The sequence below is a fragment of the Podarcis pityusensis genome (assembly GCF_964106645.2).
Source record: "Podarcis pityusensis genome assembly, chromosome: 2".
Classification (NCBI taxonomy): Eukaryota; Metazoa; Chordata; class Lepidosauria; order Squamata; family Lacertidae; genus Podarcis; species Podarcis pityusensis.
Window position 1 is genome coordinate 49,094,086 of NC_138029.1, and position 23,355 is coordinate 49,117,440.

A 23,355-nucleotide genomic window follows, 5' to 3' on the forward strand; every position below is an offset into this window, starting at 1 on the left:
TTGTATGTAAGGAAGTTTCAGCTTCTTGTTGTTTTTAAGTAAGCTAGTAAGTCAGAAGCACACTTGAAACACTCATTTTGATTACTTTGGCAAGGAGAAGCTTTGTTTGGGTTGGGGCAGATGTCCAAGGCTGACTCAGTTTTATATGCTTTCTTTCAAGCGTGATGCAAGGGGCTTCAAGTCATCTTTGTGCACTCTGTTTTGTAGCTGGAGTCTTATTTCTACCTATTTATTTACTTCATATTGATTTAAGTGATCAAATCATGCCTGCCTTGTTAAATTTGCACGGGCTGCCAGGTTGTTTCCAGGTTCAACCCAAGATGCTTGTGTTACCCTTAAAGCTCTAAATCAGGGGTCAGCAAGGTTTCCCTCGCCTGGGCTGGTTCACTCCAGCAGAGATCCCTCTGTGGGTCAGATTGTGCAAGCGCCCACGATTCCAGTATCTGCGTCTGTGCAGACATGATTTTCAGCGCCACAGAAGTGAGTCCCCACACTGCGTTGTGCCGGTTTAGCGCAGCGAGTGGCTCGGTTCGGGGGCCAGTTAAACAACCCCTGTGGGCCGCTTGTGGCCCATGGGCCTTAGGTTGCCTACCCCTGCTCTAAATGGTTTGGGACCTGTGTATATTAAGCAACACCTTCTTCCATACATTCATCCACATATGCTTTGTCCACTACTGGATGTGCTACAATGAATTCCGTGAACTGTGTAGCTAGATGGGCAACTACCAGAGGCGCTCACTCAATTAAAGCAAGTACTGATGAAAATGTGCACCTAATGGATAGAAAAATAACTTGCATAGCAACACAGAACAAGGTACATTTGTCCATAACCCAACAATTTACTTAAATTTAATACATCACAATAGGACAATCTAGTAAAATACACAAAATTCATAGCAACCCACATTGCCAATGTACAATTTTTATAGGGTTAGCATCTTTCTTTATATTAATTTTTTTTAAAGTAAGCTACTGTGTTCCATTTACAATAGCCAAAACGTACCGTCATTTAGGCAGTTTAAAGAGATCTAATTAACACTTTTAAAACTAACTTCATAGACCTTTTGGCACTTAGAAACAAAACAAAAGATTCCATATCATATCAGCTGAAACACAGCACAGTATAAACTGCCACTGGTAGAAAACAAATAAAGTGTCCTTTCTTCTAAATCACCACATAGTCCAAATATGTACTGATGGAACACTGCCAGCCTCACTCTACTGTAGCTAGTTCTTCCTCAGCCTGTCAATTTTGGAAACATTCTTGAAATTATTTCACAAAACACTGATGGCTTTTTTACCTTGTGTACTTAAAGAAGACACTTATGAAAATCGTACCTCCTTTCTTTACTTTGTTAAATCTTAATACAATTATTTCCCCACTTTCTTCTTGGCAGTGTATAGCCTTTGGTAGCATTACAACTCTATGAATGGGCTATTCTGGCTGGATTTTCATTCTCAGCAACAGAGAGGCAATAGCTTCTTGTATAACAGATGCCATGAAAAAGAATAAATCATTAAGAAAAGGATACTTGTGCCAAAGTCTTGTTCACACAAGAGAGTGTTGTTGCATTTGCTTTTGCAAACTTTTGGTCTCTGCAGATTGTGGTACATTTCTACATTATAAATTCCAGCTGCTTCTAGCATCACATATTGTGCTCAAAATTACAACCCCCACTCTCCATAGCGGCCTTTTCTCCCCCACCAGCTCCTGAACTGTATTATTTCAATCAGTTCTTGGCAAAGTAACTAGTGATTGTTTTACGTTTCACTGATTGCAGGCTCCATGCACTACTATTTATTCTGAAAGGCAACTATTGTATCAGTCATTTCCCTCCTGTCTGAAATTATCCTGAGAATCCATAAGGAAATCTGAACAAACTATTGTGGCTTTCAGAAGACTGTAATTATAATAAAGACTCTTAAGCATTTTCAGACTCCTGAAATCTGAAAAAGGGGTAAAATGCTTGTAGCATGATACAAATCTGTTCTGTTTGGAGAGGCTGCACTGGTCATTAGTGGGATTCACTCCCATGGTTGTTTTTAAAGACAAACATTGTTCCCGATAAATATGGATATCCTTTGCTGTGAAGAGACTTGATACCAAGTTCAGGGGATCTTGCCAGGATTTCAGGATCAAACTGGAACGTGGAGTACTAGCTCTCTCAGGCACTTTTGAATATTCCACTTTGTCTCATCAAGGATTCCTTGGAATTACAGGCTGTTCTTACTACACATCCAAGCAAGGAAGGGGGGGGGAAGGACTTGAGAAAATAAGCCAGACGTGGGTATACAAAATGTCAAAGGCATTTAAGGTGGTCAACAAATAGGACTTTGTCTTGTTCTGTTAACATTTCCCTTTACAAAGACTGGTCTCTGTGTTATGACTGCCTTGTGAAAACTGTGTCAAAGAGCCTCCTTACAGTGGCTGCTCCACATGGCAGTCGTAACATGTAGAGTGACTTCCCATGTGGGCCACTGCTAGCCCATTAAAATGTCTGGCAGTGCTATGGATGCAATCTACATGTTGAGACATTCCACACACTGCTGTATGAATCAGCTGCCATGAGGATGTTTCAGGCTACGTAGGATAGACTCGAATCTAAAGAAGGATTTGTCATCTGCATTACTTTGTAGTTTTATATTCAGCATGTGCAGAAACCAACTGCCATGAACAACAGATTTGTGTTTACTTAATTGGCACTGTGGCAAAACCCTTGGAGTAAGTGAAATACTCCTATAGTAAGGATGTGGGGATGAAAAAAAAAGGATTGTCATAGTCTGGTAAGGCATCTTTCAGTGCATCTTTTGCATTGCAAACTAAAACATAAAGTCATCTGGAGGTAGAGGGTGTCACCTCCACAGGAGATTTCCTTATGGCCCTTCCCTTGCGTAGGAATGTGCAATAGTCTGCGCATGCAGAATGGGAGTCAAGGTATTGCTGTTCCATGTGCTGGATGGCCAGGGAAGGCTGTGCCAAGTACCAGGATTATCTCGTCTACTGTTGATGAGGTGTTACACAGTGCTTACTTTTCATCTGTTACTTTTTTTAAAAAAAGCCTTCATTTCATTTTGCTTTTGCAAGAGTGGCCATGCTACAAATTACAAAAACAACAGTGGGGGAATTATTCATACATAGAAGACAAAACACCATGTTACTATCACCATTGCATTAATATGTGCATAATATCTGTGCGTAAGGCTCAAGCCACGGCAACATTGTGGTGTGCTTTTTTTTTTTTGGCAATGGAGTCAAGCAGATCCACAATAGTGATAAACACAACCAACATTTCCATAATCAACCGAAAGGGCTATTAACCGAGCATGCCTGGATAGGAAGGGGGCCTGAGAGCTATAGCTCTTAGATGTGTATCTATCCAGAACCTTTCAAAGACTTGTTTTGTGATTTCTGCGGCATTCTCTTTATTACCTTCACGTCTGGCCATCGTGCAAAGCTTATCAACTATACTCTGTTATTATTCCCTGTGTTTAGGTTTGGAATAATTTTTCCCCAATTTTCTTTTTTACAACTGTAAAAAAAAATCCATAGTAAAAATAACTCACTATATGATACATATACCCAAAACGGTCAGATACTTTATATAATAAAAGATGAAAATAGTCACTTTTCATAATAAAAATAACTTCTATTTTTTGCTTATTTTACAATATACTTAATATTCTCTTCTTCACTTAAAAGTAAATAGGTCCTGTTTTTGATAGCACATCTGAGTCGATACAAAGGGGCAAAGAGGTGGATCAGCTGTTTATAAACACTTTGCGCAGCCACATTCCACATGCCTCTCTAGCTCTTCTGTGAAGGAGGAGCCATCCACACACTGGAAGCCATATTTCCGCCTTTTGCTCCTGAGGGCAATGCAGCACTGATCATTCCCACAAGTGCCATGACATTCCACACGAGGCACTTTGACCAGGGAGACGCATGCAATCGAACCTTGTTGCTTCCGAATGAATTCGCGGATAATCTCTCCTTGGCACTGATTCTCTGCTAGAACAAACAAACACATGCTTTCAGAAATCTTATCATTTGTTTGAACATCCAGAACATGAATCCAAACCACAACCCTATCCTTGGCTTATGCCGAGATCAGATTGCTACAAAGTGCACTTAATACCAGAATATTTCAAAGATATGCTGGTTCTATATATCTATGACAGCAGCTTCCACAACACTGCTTTGAATTCTACACATTGACACAGTAGAAGATGGGATTCTGCATCAAATCACAGCCCAATATGCAGCAAGTCCATTCGCCTTTTCTGGTGGGTAGCGTTGCAGCCCCCTGCAGTGATCCGGCGGGGGGTGGAGATTGATGCCCCACTTGCTGCCACCTGGGCTGCGTCACTGGGCAGGGCACCACCCAGGGGTGGCCCTGCTGACCAATCAGCACTGGCGGGAGGCGTGGCTGCAGGTAATTTAAACCACAGCGTGGCCAGGGAGCGCTCCTCTCTCGCCCTTCGCGGGATCAAGTTGTGGCCTATTTGAACCCATAAACCTAAATACTTGTGTCCATGTGTACATTATCCACCAGGGAACTGTGGGTCCAGATAAAAGTACCCAACAGAAATCTCAGGTTCATTGCTGTGACGCGGGATATAAGAACCAAGTATCTCATACAGGTAAGCAACAGTACTTGGGGGGTGGGAGGTCTTCTGAACATACCACCCATTTCCTGCCCTGCATAGAAGCTGCTAGCACAGAAGAACCAGAATCATACCCCATCTCATATCCCATAGGTGGGTGGGTTTTGTATCAGTGCCTCTTCCCTTTTTCTGTGCAGGACTATCTTAACTTTAGCTCCTATATTTTAAGAGACCAGATGACTATTTTAGTTGGATTAATCATGCATTGAACCATGTGTACTTATTGGCATTATTGGGACTTATCCAACTAGTTCTTTGGGACAGAAGGCATGTAGGAGAGCTATGTTGCTATCTTTTAGGTAGAAAGCTACTACTAGCTGCATGCCGGAGGTTCTTCCTGTTTATTTCCTAGCTACAGTAAATTATTTTCTTCATTAAAATCTTTACCAAATTGCAACAAACTGAGAAAAAGAATTTGCTGATGAACTTTGCAGACCGCCCATCCTAGTCATGAGTTGATAATATGTTTTCTTCTCAGTGATTGGACACATGTTTAGGGAGGAGTCATAGATCAATGGTAGTCCACATAGTGTCCATGCAAAAGTTCCCAGATTTAATTCCTAGCATCCCTACTCCAGGTAGGCCTGGGAAAGGCCCCTATCTGAAACCATGGAGAGGTGCTGGCAGTCAGTATCGACCAGGAGCAGATAACCTCTGGCCTTCCAGAGCTTTCAAGACAGTGATAGCTTGGAGATGCACTGAGTGGCATAGGTTGGCTGGGAGAGATGAGAACACTCCCACAGATTCTTCATGTGCCTGCTATTTGATCATATGTTCATACATTTAAATGTATGAAAGAAACGGATCCTAGTGTTGGTGCTAAGTGGACCCTAGAAAGAAAGTTGCTATCAGTCAAACCACCCAAGACGTGTTTCATCTTTTTTTAAAGTTTGCGATCTTACTATGTGAAATACAGTATTAACATGGTAATCGACTCTGGAATAGAGGAAAATCTGCAGAACTCTTTTCACTTATACTCATTTGTTAATGAACAAAACAGGTAAGGGCAAAGCACAATAGCACACAATTTGCAATTATACCAACCTCTATCACAGCGCTCTCCACTGTAATTTGGATCACATTCACAAGAAGGCTCCCCATGTGCTGAGATCTTACACTGCCCATGGCTACATTTCAGACCTCTACAGGCGTTGGAGGAATCGTTCTTTCTGTCGCAATACATGCCCATGTAACCTTCTACACACTTACATGTGTAAGCAGAGGTGGTGGCTATGCATTTACCATGGAGGCATCTTGGAGGAAAGAAGAAAAAGAGAGAAAGCTAATTTGTGTCTACCACAAGCTGAACAAAGAGCTTCCAGAAATGGAATGAAATCGTAGGTTGATTTTTATGAACGGTTTAATTGTAAGTTTTGATGTTTTATTCTGTGATGCTTTTCTATATAGAAACTGCACCATCATCAGATGGTGAAAAGTGGTGCATAAAAGCCTCAGATAAATGCTGTACAATAAATGTCAACATCCCCAAAGTGTAGATTCTGTGGCTTACAGATGAGGCTTGATATCACAAATGAGTCTTTGGCATTCTTATTTTTTTTAACTTACTGGATTTTTCATGGAAAGGATTAATCCAGATTAAATGGGAAAAATATGAGCTGGCATTGTGAGCTGGTTGCGAAAAACATGCATGTATGAGTAGCACTTAGTCCACAGCAAGCACAAGGAGATTCTATGGAGATTTAGAAACCAGAAAGAACGGTAGTTGTTTTTGTGACTCATATTTTAAATCCACAGTTCTAAATATACAGATGAGAAATAATCTGAAATTTAACTCGCTCTCCATAAAACATACCATTGTGGGGTGGGAGGGGGAGACAGGCGCAGGCTCCCACACATTTTCTCAGCATGTTTGTTGACTGGTGCATAAATATCCCATTCCCCTGCCCTGTTTTCCATTCAACACAGAGGAAAACTTAGGTTACTTCCAGGCAACCTATTTATCAATCATTTCCCCTGGTTTGTATGCATTGTCTAGAGACCAGACAATGTCAGATATTTATTCAGCATTCATTCTGATTTTTACATGAGAGGAAAATGTTTTCTTAGTGCATCTCCCTGCTCCTTTCCCTATTGCAAAAAAATCCTATTTTAGGAGGTTTGTTGCGAAATAGTGCTAAATCAACCTTAATTACGCAACCTGGATTTGCTTATATGTGATTGAATCCCACCTGAAAATAGCAAAAGTCTGGAAGCACCCTTACTTGCTGTTGTGGCAGGGATCTTTAACTTCTTGGTCACAGAGTGATCCAGTCCAGCCTGGATGACACTCGCAGACAACACTTGTCTTCTCAATAGAGCGACAGATGCCATGTTTGCAAATGTTACAGGACTTGCAACCAGGAAGGACCCCTACTGACTGATGTGGTAGATCTTTGAAATCTTGCAGTTCATTATTAATGCGGACATCATGAATACACCCGTGGAAACCGCTGGTTGTCCTCTCTGTGCCCTGCCGCAGCGAAGAAAGCCCTGTGGATGTAGGGATGCCTGCAAGGAACATAGCAAAACACTTTAGGGAATACTTCAGCATCTTCAAGGTATTCTGAGAAATATGTGTCAATGAAATGGGATGGTCACACTGGGGAATTAGGTAAGTGAATAGTAGTAGTTTGCAATGTACATTATATTCCGGTTTACGCCTCTCCTGTTCCATCATTTCTTAAGCATGATTGTTTTGTATCTAATTCCAAAGTATAAGTCATACTGGATTTTCAAATATACATAAATACCTTATGTACAAACAAAACAAATTACAATGGTTAAACTAATAGGTTTGGACACTGTGGCCCAGGTTCAAAACAGTGCTCAGCTCAGCTTGTGGAGCTCCCTCCCAAGGGATATTAGACAAGTACCCCCAGGAACAGATTTTTGCATTTATTTATTTCTTTTTTTTAAAAAAAAAAAAAGATAAAGGAAGCTGCCAGTTGGGGTGAAAGGTTGATTAGGATAGGGACTGTGGCACAAAGAAGGAGTTTTAACCCTTTTGCCTCTGCCATTTTCCAAATCTGAATTGTCCCCCTGGAACTATACTTTTCCTTATGGGAAAAATACCTGTTCTGGCAAGGTAATTTGAACTGGAAAAATAATTCCCCCCAGCACTTCAGCCCTGATTCAAACTGTTCCCTTCAGTTGCATCTATCATTTAGAAAAAAATATATGCAATTGTGGCTCTTCCATTGTTACATCTGGTTTGATTCTAAGTAACAAACTGTCAAAAACTGAACTTACCTCCAATGTAGAGTGGAGTATCTTCGTCAACTACAGGCTGTTTCTGCATTTTGCCAAGACTCTTGGGAGCTCCTTTATCCACAACCAAATTCAGTGTTTGGTTCAACATTACCAACTCCACACTATGAAACTGCCCATCATTTACTGTTTCCACACTGAAAGAGTGAGGGGCGGGGGGGAAGAGAAAAAAAGTGGAAATTAGGAAGGTGTTTAACTATAATATTCAGGCTTCTACTATAGTCGGAGAAGAAATTTGATTCAGTACACATTTAAAGCTGAATCTATCAAATCTGCACTTTCCAAAACAATATGCAAACTGAGGCACAGTGATCCTCTAACAATCTCCCTCTGCGCTCCGGAGGCTTCGGGCGGCTATCCCTGAAGCCATGGAGCCTGCATTCGTTCCATAAGACGCACACACATTTCCCCTTACTTTTTTGGAGGGGAAAAGTGCGTCTTATAGAGCGAAAAATACGGTATCAGGAAAATGACATGGGGAGGGCTAAACCATTACAATGGGCCAATCCAATCCCTACCCCACTGCTAATATCTTGTTTTAAAACTGTGAGAAGTTCTTATCAAGGAACTGCACCCGATTTACACCCTTTGTTATTGAGAATCATGGTGACCATGTTTTTCATGTTCTATTCTGTAGCCAGGATTAGAAACCTAAGCTAACATATGAACACAATTATCCTATGAACACACAATTATCTTAATGGTAAAGTGGTGTCCCGCAAGACAAATGCCTTGCAAGACGAAAAACTCGATAGATGAAAGAGTTTTCCGTTTTTTGAGTTGTTCCGCAAGACGAATTTCCCTATGGGCTTGCTTCGCAAGACGAAACGTCTTGCGAATTCTTGCGAGTTTGCTTCCTTTTTCTTAAAGCCGCTAAGCCGTTAATAGCCGCTAAGCCGCTAATAGCCGCTAAGCCGCTAATAGCTGTGCTTCGCAAGACGAAAAAACCGCAAGACGAAGAGACTCGCGGAACGGATTAATTTCGTCTTGCGAGGCACCACTGTACTGATTTCTGATTACATGTGTAGAGTAGCCAGGAACTAGCTACTTGGTCTGGAGTAAGAGTCAGCAGCACTGGAGCTGACTGGATTTGGGAGAATAGTCTAAGCCAGGCATAGGCAAACTCGGCCCTCCAGATGTCTTGGGGCTACAACTCCCATGATCCCTCACCACTGGTCCTGTTAGCTAGGGATGATGGGAGTTGTAATCCCAAAACACCTGGAGGGCCGAGTTTGCCTATGCCTGATCTAAGCCATGTGGTAATGGTAATAGCAGCACTTATGAAAGCTTACTGTCAAGCTTGCCAGAGAGAAATGGACTCCAGCTGAAAACTCAGCGGGATGTGCTGATAGTTCTGATGTGATAGGGTGAAAAATAACATTTGATTCTTCTCACTGGGGCTATTACATAGGCCAGATCAGGAAAAGACCCGTTGACTCTCAAAACATCTTGGGCTTCACACGCACAACTATTGCATGAGCATATGAACCAGCTGGTACTGTCAGGTGTGTGAACTGGGACTTCCATGTGGTGGTATAAACACAGCCACTCAAATTCTTGTGATGGGAGGAGCTGCTTCTTTGAGCTGAGGCAGCATAATTAATGACCTTTGAACTTTTGAGGTAGAATAAATGTATACAGCAACAGTCTCCCTTCTCCCAACTCAGCCCTCTTATCTGAAGAAGTCAAAACCGCAGTCATTTGTCAGAAGATAACACTACAGTATTTAGCACTGCTGGTTTTTATTTCAGGCCAGAGTGCACAGACATAAATCACTGGGTCCTCTGCAGCATATGGCCTTTTGAGATTAAGTTTTAAATGCTCTGATTAACAGGATTATATAGAGGCCCATATGTCTTGGTAGAGCACATAAGAAAGTTTTTTACTTGTAAAAAATGGAAGAATATTTCAACTGTTAACATTATTAAAATTTTTAATTTTTAAATCGTTTTCCATTTCAAAAATCTTTTTAGCCCTAATTGGGTTCATATTTCTAAATTTTAGTAACAGAATTCTGACAAGATGAAAAGTCCCTTTCCCTTGCTTCATTTGCCTCCAGTGTGTCCTGTCTTTAATTACACTTTAAGTCTGTCGTCATAGCCAGTCTTTTTTTTAAAAAAAAATCTTTGTACTCTCTGTCTAGCAATTTAATGGATGAGGATATCATAACCAATAACAAAAATGTTTTCACCCAAAACTTCCAACAATCAGAAATCTAGGACCCGGTCTAGAAGTCCAAACTGACCTGGATGCCCTGACTATAAAAACTACACAAATGGGGACACAGGTGGCGCTGTGGTCTAAACCACTGAGCCTGTTGGGCTTCCTGATCGCAAGGTTGGCAGTTTGAATCTGCACAACAGGCTAAGCTCACGTTACTCTGTCCCACCTCATTCCAACCTAGCAGTTCCAAAGCATACCAGTGCGAGTAGATAAATAGGTACCACTGCACCTGGAAGGTAAACGGCCTTTCCATGCGCTCTGGCTTTTGACACGGTGCTCCGTTGTGCCAGAAGTGATTTAGTCATGCTGGCCACATGACCCAGAAAGCTGTCTGTAGACAAACGCCAGCTCCCTCGGCCTGAAAGAAGATCAGTGCCGCATCCCAAAGTCGCCGTTGACTGGACTTAATTGTTCAGAGGTCCTTTACCATTACCATTTACACAAATTAAGCTGTTGGGGTAACCCAGTCAGATGGGTGGGGTACGAATTATTATTATTATTATTACTGAAAATGTGGCAATACATAACATGTATTTGAAGACAAACACTCTCAGCAAAGCATTTTACTTCTCATCATCCTTCAGTGTGGATTAAACAACGGACTGCTCCTCATTTTACTGTTTACTACTATTCTGAAGTACACACTTCATCAAATAAAGAAATATGCTGCATTTAAAAAGGAAATGATCAGCAATTTCTGACTCAAGGGTTAGCAGTAGCTATTCTGAAGTGCATAGCTTTTACTGCTATTGCCACTGAGATTCTATAAATGATTTTTGATATTGTAGAGGTAACAAAACATTCAACCACCACTAGTGATGGATGATGCCTACCCACCAGAGGGACACTGACCATTACAAACAAGCAGGAAACTATTAGTGTGAATGTATCATAGCTGCAATCATGGCCTCTGTCCACAGCTTTAACATTACCAGGCAGTAGCACCTGCCTGCCACATGGAAAACGTTTTTTTTAAAACTGAGAAAGTGAGATTCAAAAGCAATTTGTGATGAAGCATTGTGGTGGTCTGCCAATCAATGTGAAACAGCATTTACTTAAACTTTATTGAAAAAGGGTGGACGATAAGGGCACAATCCAGTCCAAGTTAAGCATGTAATCTCCATTGCATTCAATGGGAAAGCTAAATGCATGGTCAAGCCTATGTGATATAAACCAATGCGAGATATAAATGGGACTCTGGTTGGATTGTGCCCCAGAGTTTTAAAGCTGATAATGTATAATTAAAGACCATCCTACTAATGCTCCAAGGAGCACTTGAAAAATTGCATTTTGTTAAATACAATTGCTGTACCCTCAAAAAGACAACTCTGGATTCCAAGAAAGGATTCCCTTTCAAGATGATAAGTGCTTATGTGAATGTTTCTTCCTAGAGAGCCTGGCTTGCTGCTGCTATAGGGGAGTCAACAATCGTTTGAGACAGTTGGAGACAGTGGCTTGGCGAGAGATGAAGGGAAGAAAGCCACAGACACTGAACAGTGCATCACAGTTGGGCCAACAGTGCACACTGACTGTGCCTTGAAGGGAGAAGAGGGCTATTGCCTATGGTGACAGGGTTTTGTTAAAATGGGAGGTCAGTTGTCAACCAGGTGGTTTTCAGAACATTCTCTCAAAACAGTGCATTATGTCAAGGATTTATTTGCACTACATTGCTCTTCGTCTTCAGTTGTGCAACTACCCGAATAAGGCAAATAATTTGTTGAATTAGCTACCAAACTGATGAAGTCAATATCTAACATAAATCAGAATACTGTCAATGCTAGTGTATTCGTTGTCTTCAGACAGATACAGTCAGTGAAAACTATTGTTGGCATAGGTGATTTTGTCAAGTACACAGCCTTGGGAAATGAAGTTGCATAGTATGGAATTAAGGTGCAGTCTAACATTTGACTTCTAGGTGGCAGTAGAGCATTGCTGAAAGGCAATTTCAGGCAAAGGGTGATGGTGACTAGTGCTGCTTTCATATTTACACAGTGAACTACCCGATCATCTCAAATCAAAATGTAAACAGCTTGGCAGAAAAATTGAGCTGGGGCAGGATAAAGTACCACGAAACTTAAAGCTTTCTAGGAACTGAGAAGAATGAAGCTGAGCTGTACAATTGTCAAAGGGAAAATGTAATAAGATCCGAACATCTGTAAATGATCTAGGATTGCAAACACATCTAGCACTTTTTCAAGGATTATTTTGATAAGAAATTAAATAAGAAATAGCAATATGTGTATGTGCGTGAGAGAGAGAGAAAGAGGGGGAATTTAAAATAGGAATTGGATCAGCACCAACTTTGTGTTTGGATTCATAAAGCCAAAGCTTGTCTTAGCAACTTTCTGCCAACCAATTAGAAACAGTCCTCAAGTTTTTACTTTGGGCTACGTTCCAGTAAAACTATTAAAATGCTGTACAATAAGTGGAATCTGCCTTGTTTGAAACCATTCTTCTGGAATTCACAATATATGCTTAAAAAAACCTCATTGAAATATAAACACACTCCAAAATAGTTGCATTAGATTTGCCTTTGTAAAGGATGTTGTTCTATCTGCCTATAAAATGACCCCCCTCCAACACACACACAAACAAACAAAATGTATGGAAAGTAGCTGACATCAGCAGTTATCACATCGAGCAACCCTATTCCAGTTTTCAGGGAGGTATTGTATTAAACAGATGTGTCAAAACAAATTTGTGATTCATCGACATTTTCATGGAAGAACAGAACTGGGTAACCAGGACTATGATAGAATGAGGGTGGAATTATTTGTTATTGTTATTGGTTTATTCGCACACATATTTCACCCTTCCTTTGTTGTGGACTGATATCCGCAACAGGAATTTCTTAAAACAGATACAGTATTCAGAAAGAAGCAGAGACTCTGCTCCCTGGAACCCAAGTTGAGAACTGAAAGCTGAATGGAATAAATCTATGCTCAAGGTCATAGAATCATAGAATAGAATAGAATCATAGAATCATAGAGTTGGAAGAGACCACAAGGGCCATCAAGTCCAACCCCCTGCCAAGCAGGAAACACCATCAGAGCACTCCTGACATATGGTTGTCAAGCCTCTGCTTAAAGACCTCCAAAGAAGGAGACTCCACCACACTCCTTGGCAGCAAATTCCACTGTCGAACAGCTCTTACTGTCAGGAAGTTCTTCCTAATGTTCAGGTGGAATCTCCAGGTTTCTTCAGGTCAGGTTTCTTGGTGTATTCTCATGTAGCCCCCAGAGCAATACCCAGAAGGCAATGTGGCCTTCGGGCTGAAAAAGGTTCCCCATCCTTGTTAGTATCTTTCAATAAAGTGCACCAGACAAGCAATAAACATGGTCTTGAACAACATGACGTCAACATGCAATGAACTTGTCTCCCTTACAAACATAAACGTTAGTTTCCCTCTGTTGTCTCCTATACCCAGCAATTATTTTCTGGACTAGAGGTTACTAGGATTCTTAGTCTGAGCTAGCTTGCAATAAATAACTATAATGCTTAATAATAATAATAATAATAATAATAATAATAATTTATTATTTGTACCCTGCCCATCTGTCTGGGTTTCCCCAGCCACTGTGGGCGGCTTCCACAAAGACCAAAAATACACTAAGATGTCACACATTAAAAAGTTCCCTGAACAGGGCTGCCTTCAGATGTCTTCTGAATGTCAGGTAGTTGTTTATATCTTTGACATCTGATGGGAGGGCGTTCCACAGGGCGGGCGCCACTACCAACCTCTGCCTGGTTCCCTGTAGCTTTGCTTCTCGCAATGAGGGAACTGCCAGAAGGCCCTCGGCACTGGACCTCAGCATCTGGGCAGAACAATGGGCGTGGATACGCTCCTTCAGGTATACTGGACCAAGGCCGTTTAGGGCTTTAAAGGTCAACACCAACACTTTGAATTGTGCTCGGAAACATACTGGGAGCTAATGTAGGTCTTTCAAGACCGGTGTTATGTGGTCTCGGCGGCCGCCCCCAGTCACCAATTTATACTCTTCAATTGATGCAGTGGTCAGTTACTCGGTTAAAAAAAGAAAGAAAACCCCTCAAATTATATATGATGCTTAGTCAGTTATTCATATGATATTGCTCCCCACCCCAGGCAAAAAAAGGAGTGGGTGGAATTTTGAGAAGAAAAAGCGAGAGAGATAAGCACTCCTTCTTCCCATTTGAATGTCTGACATAGACTTCAGCAAAGAACCATAAACCTCAGGGACAGCTTTCACATGATTAAATGTCATATGTAATTTGACCCATAGGGAACAGCTACTTGGTAGCAGCTTCTGTTACCAAATATAAGTGAAGAATGGCATTCCTATATAATATTTGCAAGAAACTATTTCCGGCATTTTTACATTCAGGATTGAAATAGGCGTAAGTGGCTAGGACTTAAATTTGTTTGCATAGTATAGATCAATACAGAAATAATGATTAAGACTAAAGGGGAAAAATGTAAATGTATTCAAAAGGAAGTTTTTAATTCAGAAGTGGTTTATAATAACTTTTTCTTCTTCTGAAAAGACATGCACCTGCTTTATTCACTTGGAGATACTCTGTTGACAGTGATTAGTGCCGGATATAATTAAAAATGTTCCCAGCTTTGAATGGAAAGCAGAAAAATGAAGATATTTAGCTGAAACTGGAAGCTGGAAAAAAAAATCACTCTGCTGTCTCTTTAGAAACCAGATAGCTAGCCAGGAAATGAAATTGCTTTCCCTTTATTAGTTGGGTGGCAACATGCTGCCCAAGGTTCAACATTTCCAGTACAGCTAAAAGAAATCAAGCAAATAAAAAGGATTTCTCAGTTACTTGCATGGAGATCTAGAGGGCAATGTATGTCTCAAAAAGCTAATGCATCCCAAAAAATTATATGCAAGAACGCTCACATTTTAGCAGCATGCATGTCTGTTTAAGCATACCTTAAATAATATATTACACAATATCTATACAGAATAATATGATCTGGAGGGATACCCATTCTAATCTGTTATGTGGTTATATTTTTGCAGGATAATGCTGCAAGGATGAAAGGGGTTAAATCTCATCTCCCTGTGTACTACAGTCCTAAGCCAAATCACAACTGCTTTTGTTAAACAAACACAATGTCCAGTTAAATCATGTACTTAATATAATGTGTAGTTATCATTTTAATACTTCTATCCCTTTCTCCAATTCAAATAAATAATCAAGCTACTTAGAAAGGAAAGAGAAATATAACATAAAACCCCAAATCAATACATTAAAAGTAGCATTCATTAACAGAATCAGCGGAGCAAGCACTGCATTTATTTATACATCTATTTAAGTATTCCTGAAGAGTGCAGCTTGAAATGCATACGATTTGCTTTGTTGATAGTTTAACTGATTTGTTATTTCTTGTACCTGAGAGTATGTTTCATCTAATTTGCATATCTCAAATGAAAACACTTTCCCTCAGGTCTTTCATCCATGGAGGAATCCCCAAATTTGTTCCAGTGAATTTTCAGTACCCGCTCTGTGTTCCATATGAGCGATCTAGGAAAGGGTTATCATTCTGCACACCCATAAAACATTTTGGGCTTCCAGAGGAGTAGCAGCAAGCAAATAACCTTCACAGGCTGCCAACTGGTCTTTTTGCATTTTATTCTATTATTGATTGCATTTATTTGTTGCCTACTACATAAAATGGGACGCGGGTGGCACTGTGGGTTAAACCACAGAGCCTAGGACTTGCCGATCAGAAGGTCAGCAGTTCGAATCCCCGCAACGGGGTGAGCTCCCATTGCTCGGTCCCTGCTCCTGCCAACCTAGCAGTTCGAAAGCATGTCAAAGTGCAAGTAGATAAATAGGTACCACTCCTGTGGGAAGGTAAATGGCGTTTCCATGCGCTGCTTTGGTTCGCCAGAAGCGGCTTAGTCATGCTGGCCACATGACCCGGAAGCTGTACGCCGGCTCCCTCGGCCAATAGAGTGAGATGAGCGCCGCAACCCGAGAGTCGGCCACAACTGGACCTAATGGTCAGGGGTCCTTTTACCTTTACCTTACTACATAAAATGCAACTTAACAATTTCCTTAACCAAGAAGCTACTAACTTTTTGGCCAGAGAGTCACATTCAAATTTGGTCAGTCCTATGATATTCACATGCCAGCAGTGAACATAGCCAAAGTAGCCACTGAACACAATTTGTTGTTCTTGCACATGCTCACTGCATCCACCACACATACAGACCATACCCCCCACCTTACATACACATACACCCAGCATGCATGCAATCCAGCACCTCTCACTTTTCACCTGCTCTGAAAGTGAACAACCAGAGAGAGGGAAAGAGGGTTATTGGCAGGTTACTTCAAATTACATTGCTTGTAATTTAATAAAGTTGTGGCCAAAATTATGCCAAAAACCTTAAACAAAAATAATGTTTAACTTGTATTTTATTGGGGTGGTGTCTTGGGGACCTCGACACGCAAATCACTCCAGTGTAAAACATTTTCACTGCTTCTCTATTTCCAGGGTCAATTCAAAGTGCTGGTTTTGGTCTTTAAACCCACAAAAGGTATTGATAGAGGGTTATCCGAAGGACTGCCTTCCCACATGGACCTGCCCATCTATTTGTTTCAGAGATTCTTCTTGAGGTTTGTCTACTCTTGTGGGTAAACTGGGTTGCTACCACAGAGAAGACTTTTTTCAGTGGTGATGCTCAAATTACCGAACACTTCCTCCCCTAGACGTGTTCACTTGGTGCTTTTTTTACTGTCTTTTATGCACAAGTAAAAAACATATCCTCTTCCTTTAACCCTTAAATGAACTTCAATGGCACTGAAGGTTCTTTTATACCGTTTTCATTTGGGCTACTTATTTATTTATTAAAATTATATCCTGCCCTTCCTCCCAAAGGAGTTCAGCTGTATTTTATCTGCTGCTTTTGTTTCCAGTTTCTTCTTCTTGTTTTTATTGCATTTTAGTGCTGCCTTGAGGCCATTTGGCAAGAATCAGTATGGAGAGCATACAAACAAACAATGTAAGTGTGATATGACAGAGAGAAATATGATGGTTTCTTATGACTGCACCTGTATAGTAGGAAAAGTCAAACCTGCTGAATTTCTGGTCATGATGTAGGGCACATGAGCCATGCTAGGAAAAAAGAAAGAATGATAGCCCTGTTCCATGCAACCGTCTCCTCCGCATATAGTAGGAAAACCAGTTACGTGAAAATGATCAGATTAGTAGCCTGCTTCTGACCTTGGTTGAACAGTGCATCATTCTGCTCTAATTTTAACTGCAAAAAATGCAGTGGCTGAAAATTTAAAACTATCACTAAAGCTTTTTAATACTTACCATAAACAAACTCTCATGGGGAATGGTAAATGGAGTCATTTGTCAGCTGAATTACATTACTTTAAATTGACAATGGATATTTTCCTAAAAGATATAGGCTGTAAAGTTCCATTTTAAGATGCTTAGCATTCCAGTTACAGTACAGAACAAAACTGTCTAGTGGAGAAAAATAAATGAATATGAAATTCTGTGCTGCAAATGTCAGATGGAATCACAATTGTTATCCTAACTAAAATTCTTACAAAACATAAAGCAATAAGCAGAGTGCTAAGGAAAAAAAATCTGGTCTTCAAATGCAAATTTATTTATTTTTAAATGAAGGAATAAGAGTACCCTTTTTTAAAAAAAAGCCTTATATATAAATTGGGAAAATATCAACACAGGCAGTGTCTTTTAAAAATGTTTGTAATAAAATATCTGCATGTTTTAAAAATCCTAGCTTAAAAATTTCTACCAACTACCCCATATCCCTAGGATGTTTTTTTCTGATAAAACAGCTCAGGTTTAATTGAAATGTTTTCTTTAGTTAATTTCCTTCTCTTTCAAAGTTAGCGATAAATGGCAATATACTTTATGTAATCTCCACTAAAATATATTTACTGACTTCTACCTGACATTATGCTGAGTGCCCAGGAAAACATTAATGCAAACTTTGACATTTCCACTCCAAGTTATAAGGCTGAGGAAATCTGAAATGAATCCCCAAAGAATCTCAGATATTCCACATTGCTTCAGAGCAAACATGAATCAGCAAAATCCAAAGATGGATTCTTTCTATTGTGCACATTATACAAGGCAGCTGCTGAACACATAGTGCACATACTGAACGATCACAATTCATTCTCATTTGACATCACTCTGTATGCTTAAAGTAGAAAACCATCAGATCAAACTGCTGTGAATATAGCAGAGCTATATGAATGAACATAGTTCTTCCTGGTATTAAGCAAAGAAGAACTATATAATTGTATCTGTGATACAGAGGTGCTGGGTTCAAGACACACTCCTCTAGCCCTAGATGCTGGCTAGGGAAAAGCACGAATCAAATATTTGAAGATACCCTTTTCCTTGGCCAACCTGTTTATGAAAGTAGAAAGAAATACCTAGCCCCAGCTAATGAAGCATGTTGAGAGCACACTTGTTCCAAGGCCCTAATATTGATTTCTGAAACTGATCCTAAATGCCCAGTGCCAAGGAGCTCAGTTAAAACACTAGTTCCAGCTGTGAAAGTGATCTGGTCATATAAAAGGTAGTTTCCATGTATGGCATGTTCCACTGGTGGGGACTAATATGTAGGCCAGACAGTTTCTATTCTACAGTGAAAGAAGCAATACTGAAAAAAATGTGCTAGAACAACGAACTGTAGCTGCACCCTGTTCAACATGTTCTAAAGTAAACAATGACATAAATAAGGTTCTGAGGTTGGTTTCTTTCTGGAGAGGGGAAATTGGCTAAAAGAAGTTTAAGCAGTGATGGCCTATTATGAAGTTCTCACAACAACAGCAATCTTGAAAAGAACCTTCCACAAACCCTACAACATATTTTAAATCAGTGCACATTGGGCAAGTTATAAAAACATTTTCTCACTTCCCCCCTTTCCTTTTTAAATTCAGGTTCTCTTTGTAGCTGGTGCCAATGTGCTGGCATGAAGGTTCTTCTCTGCCCCCATAGAGCAGTAACTAATTCCAAATGGCTCTGCTTTACCAAGATGGAGGGTAGGTGGTGGTGGAGCAAATTCAAGGCAAGGCACTGACTGGACAGGAGCTGCCATTCTGCTCACATCTTTAAAAAGCCCTTTCCCTTTCAGCAAGAGGCACCAAAAAGAAAGGACAGAACTGGCAAAGCAGGAAATAAATTGATTCTTTTACAGCACTAAACCACGGTTTAGTGCTATGTGAACAAGCCATAGCGAGCCTTGCATTCACAACCTACCTACTTCCTGCTGCATGTCTGGGAATCCCTGAATCTCAGCTTGTTCTTGCACCTGAAGCAGGGACAGTGATATATCAGTAACTTTGATCAGTTTCACAAGCCAACTTCAAACCATGCATTATGAAGCTGGCTTGTTTAAACCAATCATAATTAGTGTAAACTACAATCCCCAGTTGAGATGCAGTAACAAGCTGAGACTCAGAGAAACTTACAATTATATTAGGGTTGTCATATTTCAAAAAGTGAAAATCTGGACACAAACTGGGAAAATTGTTGAGCTGCTTTTCTTTTCTTTTCTTCAAAATAATAAAGTTTTTGGCAACCCTAAATTATATACACATTACTTTTTATATTTCAATAAAGAATATTTTTTTAAAATTGAAAGTAAACACTGTTAAAGTCCTACTCTTGCCTGTGTGGGAGTTTGGGTGGCTGGCAGGGGATAGCAAGACTTCCTGCAGCTTGTTCACAAAGAAGGAAGCCCTGATGTAGCACTGGATCCAAACATGGCCAATGTGTGCTACTTTCCCCATCCCCCACTCTGGTATTATGCTCTCTCAACTTTAAAATAGGTAAATAATTTTCTAGAAAACCTTCTGCATACTTAATTTCTTTATTGTAAAATATCTTATCATCAGTGATATATGCTTAGGGTCTTGGCTTAACTTCTTGGGATATCTGCTTTGTGTACAGATTTTCCTTCTCTCTTACTGTGGCACAATTGTAGTCTGGATTGGCTTGATATTGTGCTGTGGGTGATACTGCTGACTTGCATGCACATTCAATAACTGTACACCTTAAATGAACAGAGTATTGCCTGCGCCTTCTGCCTCATGACACACAAAGATCCCGTCACTGGTGGGATGGCACAGCACAGGCAGGATCTCCCCAGTTTTTGAAGCCACAGAATAATAGAATTGTAGAGGTGTGTCCTATCAGCAGAGTCACAACAATACACATTTTTAAAAAATAGAACCCAAGATCTACTTCTCGGAAAACATGGCCATTTGCATAATAGGAAGCACAAGGAGCCGGAAATTTCCCCTTCTGGACCCCCCTCCGTGAGTGGGGGTGGGAATCTAATTCACTTAGAAGCTCCTCCCACCTTCCCCTGCCTTTTGACATTCTTCAGCTGTAGCTTTTTCTCCCTCAGCCCAATCTTTTCCTATGGAGCTTGATGCTAATCCCCATTCTGCTATACTCCTTAAACTAATAAAAGATTAGAGTGACATTTCAGAAAGGGCATCACATTAAGCAGCAGCTTTCACCATCTCAACAGATCACACAGTGCAAAACACAGCCAGCGAGCAGGCCATTAATCTTATGGTAATGAGGTGTCATTCTGAATGGAGACCTCCTCCTTGATCAATATGAAGGGCACGGGAATAATGAGGACACTGATGCTTCACGCCACGGGTAACTTTGCCGGGAAGGAGAGGATCCATGAAATGCTGAGATATCAGAAGCAGCCCCTTGTCACTACAGCATTCTGCTATCAACAATAGGGAGCAGGCACCCGCTCTGATCTGCCACCTCATGTGTTGTCTGCAACTAATGAGCCTTCCCCTATGTTCTAATTAGTGGCATAAAACTGCTGTAACAACTCTGCTTTTGCTATAACATGGAATTAATTAGGATTAGCTACAGAATAAAGAGTCTGTTTTCATGGCTATCCCACCAGACTATAATCACTGGTGAAAGTAACCAACAAAACCCCTTCCGATGGGTAGACAGGCTAGCTCAGACCTAATGATTAGCCTTTCTGTTCCAGTACAGAGCTAGCTGAGGCCAATGCACTGCCTAATTAGTCGATACACCGCCAGCAAAGAAGGAAGCCTACTGAGCTTGCTTCCACTCTGTTGCATACAACACAGTCCCCTAAAAAGAGCAGACGGCACCAAACTGAGCTAATTACCCATCCTGTCTTGTTTCCGGAGTGTTAAAAAATTCACACAAAGCACTGAAGCCTCTGTAAGCAGTTTCCTGTTCCTCTGTACATCAAATTGGTCTTTTTTATGTTTACTATGCAGGGTGATAGGATTTCTTTAAAACAGAAAGATACCATATTTGGATCCTCTGGGGCACTAGAAACTCTCAGAATTAGAGAAAGGAGGTTATGTGCTGAGAACAAACAATGTGTGAAGAATAGACATGAAGCATTAAACACTCATACACACCCAGGAGCCCTAACTGGGTTTAATTCTACCATGCATATTACACATGCGTATCATCCACACTTTCCACGCTTATTGTGTGAAATATTTTTGCACTTGGGACAAACACAGTGGTTGTGCAAAGTAAGGATGTGCTCTTGGTATTTGTGCAACCAGAAAAGCATTTCCCCCCTCTGCCCTTTCCAGGTCAGACTGGCTAAATTTCCCCTGCTTTCAATCCATACATGGTTTGCTTTCCTTGTGCAAGGCATCTAATTGCTGTTTTGTCTGTAAGCTTCTTTTTGCACTGTGTGTGTTCTCTGTGACAGTAGCAACAGCTGAACTGTGACAATGCTGGGTGCTTTATTCATTAACAATTACCTCTGGGTAATTGGCTTTAACTCACATGAAGGGACTGGTCTAGGTGGTTCATGGTTGAAACTTCATAATTTCTTCCAGTTTCAAAATACCTTCTGGCCCAATTGTGATTCAACTGAAGGCAATCAGGTTGTGACCTATTCTATATGTGTGGTGTCAGAATGAGGATTAGAATAGATTGTTTGGATAGATAAAAACTTATAGGAGGAAGTCCATACAGTAATGAAGTGTGGGTCTGTAAATATACTGGTTTTTTGGTTTGTTTTTTGTTTTTTAATTCCCAACAGCATCTTTTCTTATAGCCTGATAAGGAAAATGTGAAACTGTAAGCAGAGAGAGAGAGAGAATGCAATTTTACTTTTAAAAGGAAACCTTCATTTTCTAATTCTGTAGCCAGTGTACTTACCTGTATATAGTTGTGGGTGGGGCACTCAGCGTGTCATAGATAAGTCTCACGTGACCTTGATACAACTCTAAAGCCAGGGGATCGTTGTCTCCTTTGTATAATAAGATGCCATTGTCTTTATCTGTTGCTACCTTTAAATGTCAAAGTAAAAGTGATTAATGGCAATATATATATAAAAAGCAAAGGCATATACATAATATTTATGTATTGTCACTACAACTATTACTTCATGTATAGTTAGTAAATACCAAAACATTTATCTCAAAGCCATTGCACTGTGCTCTTTGGTAAAGAAAATGGTTACTTTCTTTTTTTTTACAGTGTGATGCCACTGGTTGTAGCCTGCACCATTAAAAGGAAAGGTGGCAAGCAGACCAGCCAACACAACAATCCTTTATCTTCTCGCTACTGCCACCCAGTGCATATCTTGATTTTTCTTTGGCTGCTTTCACTGAACAACCTGTTAGCCTTTCAGATTTTATCAGGCCTAACCTACTCCCTCCTCTGCAGAGAGTGATAAAGCAATTAGGCATGGCATAAATAACAGGTCCTCAGACTAATTCTGCCCCCTCCTCCCACAAATTACTATATGCTTTTACTTAAGGTTTTAGGAACCTTTAGTAAGGCAAGAAAGTGATACATAAATAGAGATAAATGCATTCTATACCTATTCTAGACTTTCCCCCTAACCAAGCCAGTATTCAGCAATTTTGGCATCCCTCTGTTCAACTTCCGGGTCTCTTTGTGGTCTCTTCCACATTCCTCCTGTTGCAGTGCTCAACTATGCTCTTATACTTTCCAGTGTTTCAGTTCCCTCCATCTCTTACAGCTTTGTCAACTCCAACTCTTCAAATCTCTGATTCCACAGCTTTCTAACTACCCTATTTCCTTTGCCTTTCCGAACTTTTACCAGTCAGAAGGAGAGTAGCTTTCTGGTAAAGTTTTTATTTCCCCTTAACTGTCTGCTTCCTAGGCTGAACCTTAGGCCCTTGTATGCAAAATATCCTGAT

At 40.5% G+C, this 23,355-nt stretch overlaps 1 protein-coding gene across 2 annotated transcripts in view; it reads right to left on the reverse strand.

Moving 5' to 3' along the window:
• Positions 1–819: 819 nt before the first annotated feature.
• The window catches only part of SLIT3 (slit guidance ligand 3), a 415,965-nt gene continuing 393,429 nt past the window's right edge, over positions 820–23,355 (reverse strand). Inside the window, exons 32-36 of one of the 2 annotated variants that reach the window (XM_080995211.1) lie at positions 22,346–22,476; positions 7,915–8,069; positions 6,888–7,173; positions 5,710–5,918; positions 820–4,006 (exon numbers count right to left, since the gene is read on the reverse strand). In XM_080995211.1, the coding sequence (XP_080851337.1) occupies positions 3,768–4,006; positions 5,710–5,918; positions 6,888–7,173; positions 7,915–8,069; positions 22,346–22,476 (1,020 nt within the window). In that variant the 3' untranslated portion in view covers positions 820–3,767. Of the gene's footprint in view, positions 4,010–5,709; positions 5,919–6,887; positions 7,174–7,914; positions 8,070–22,345; positions 22,477–23,355 lie in introns of both variants that reach the window. The other variant, XM_080995210.1, reaches the window with a different exon arrangement.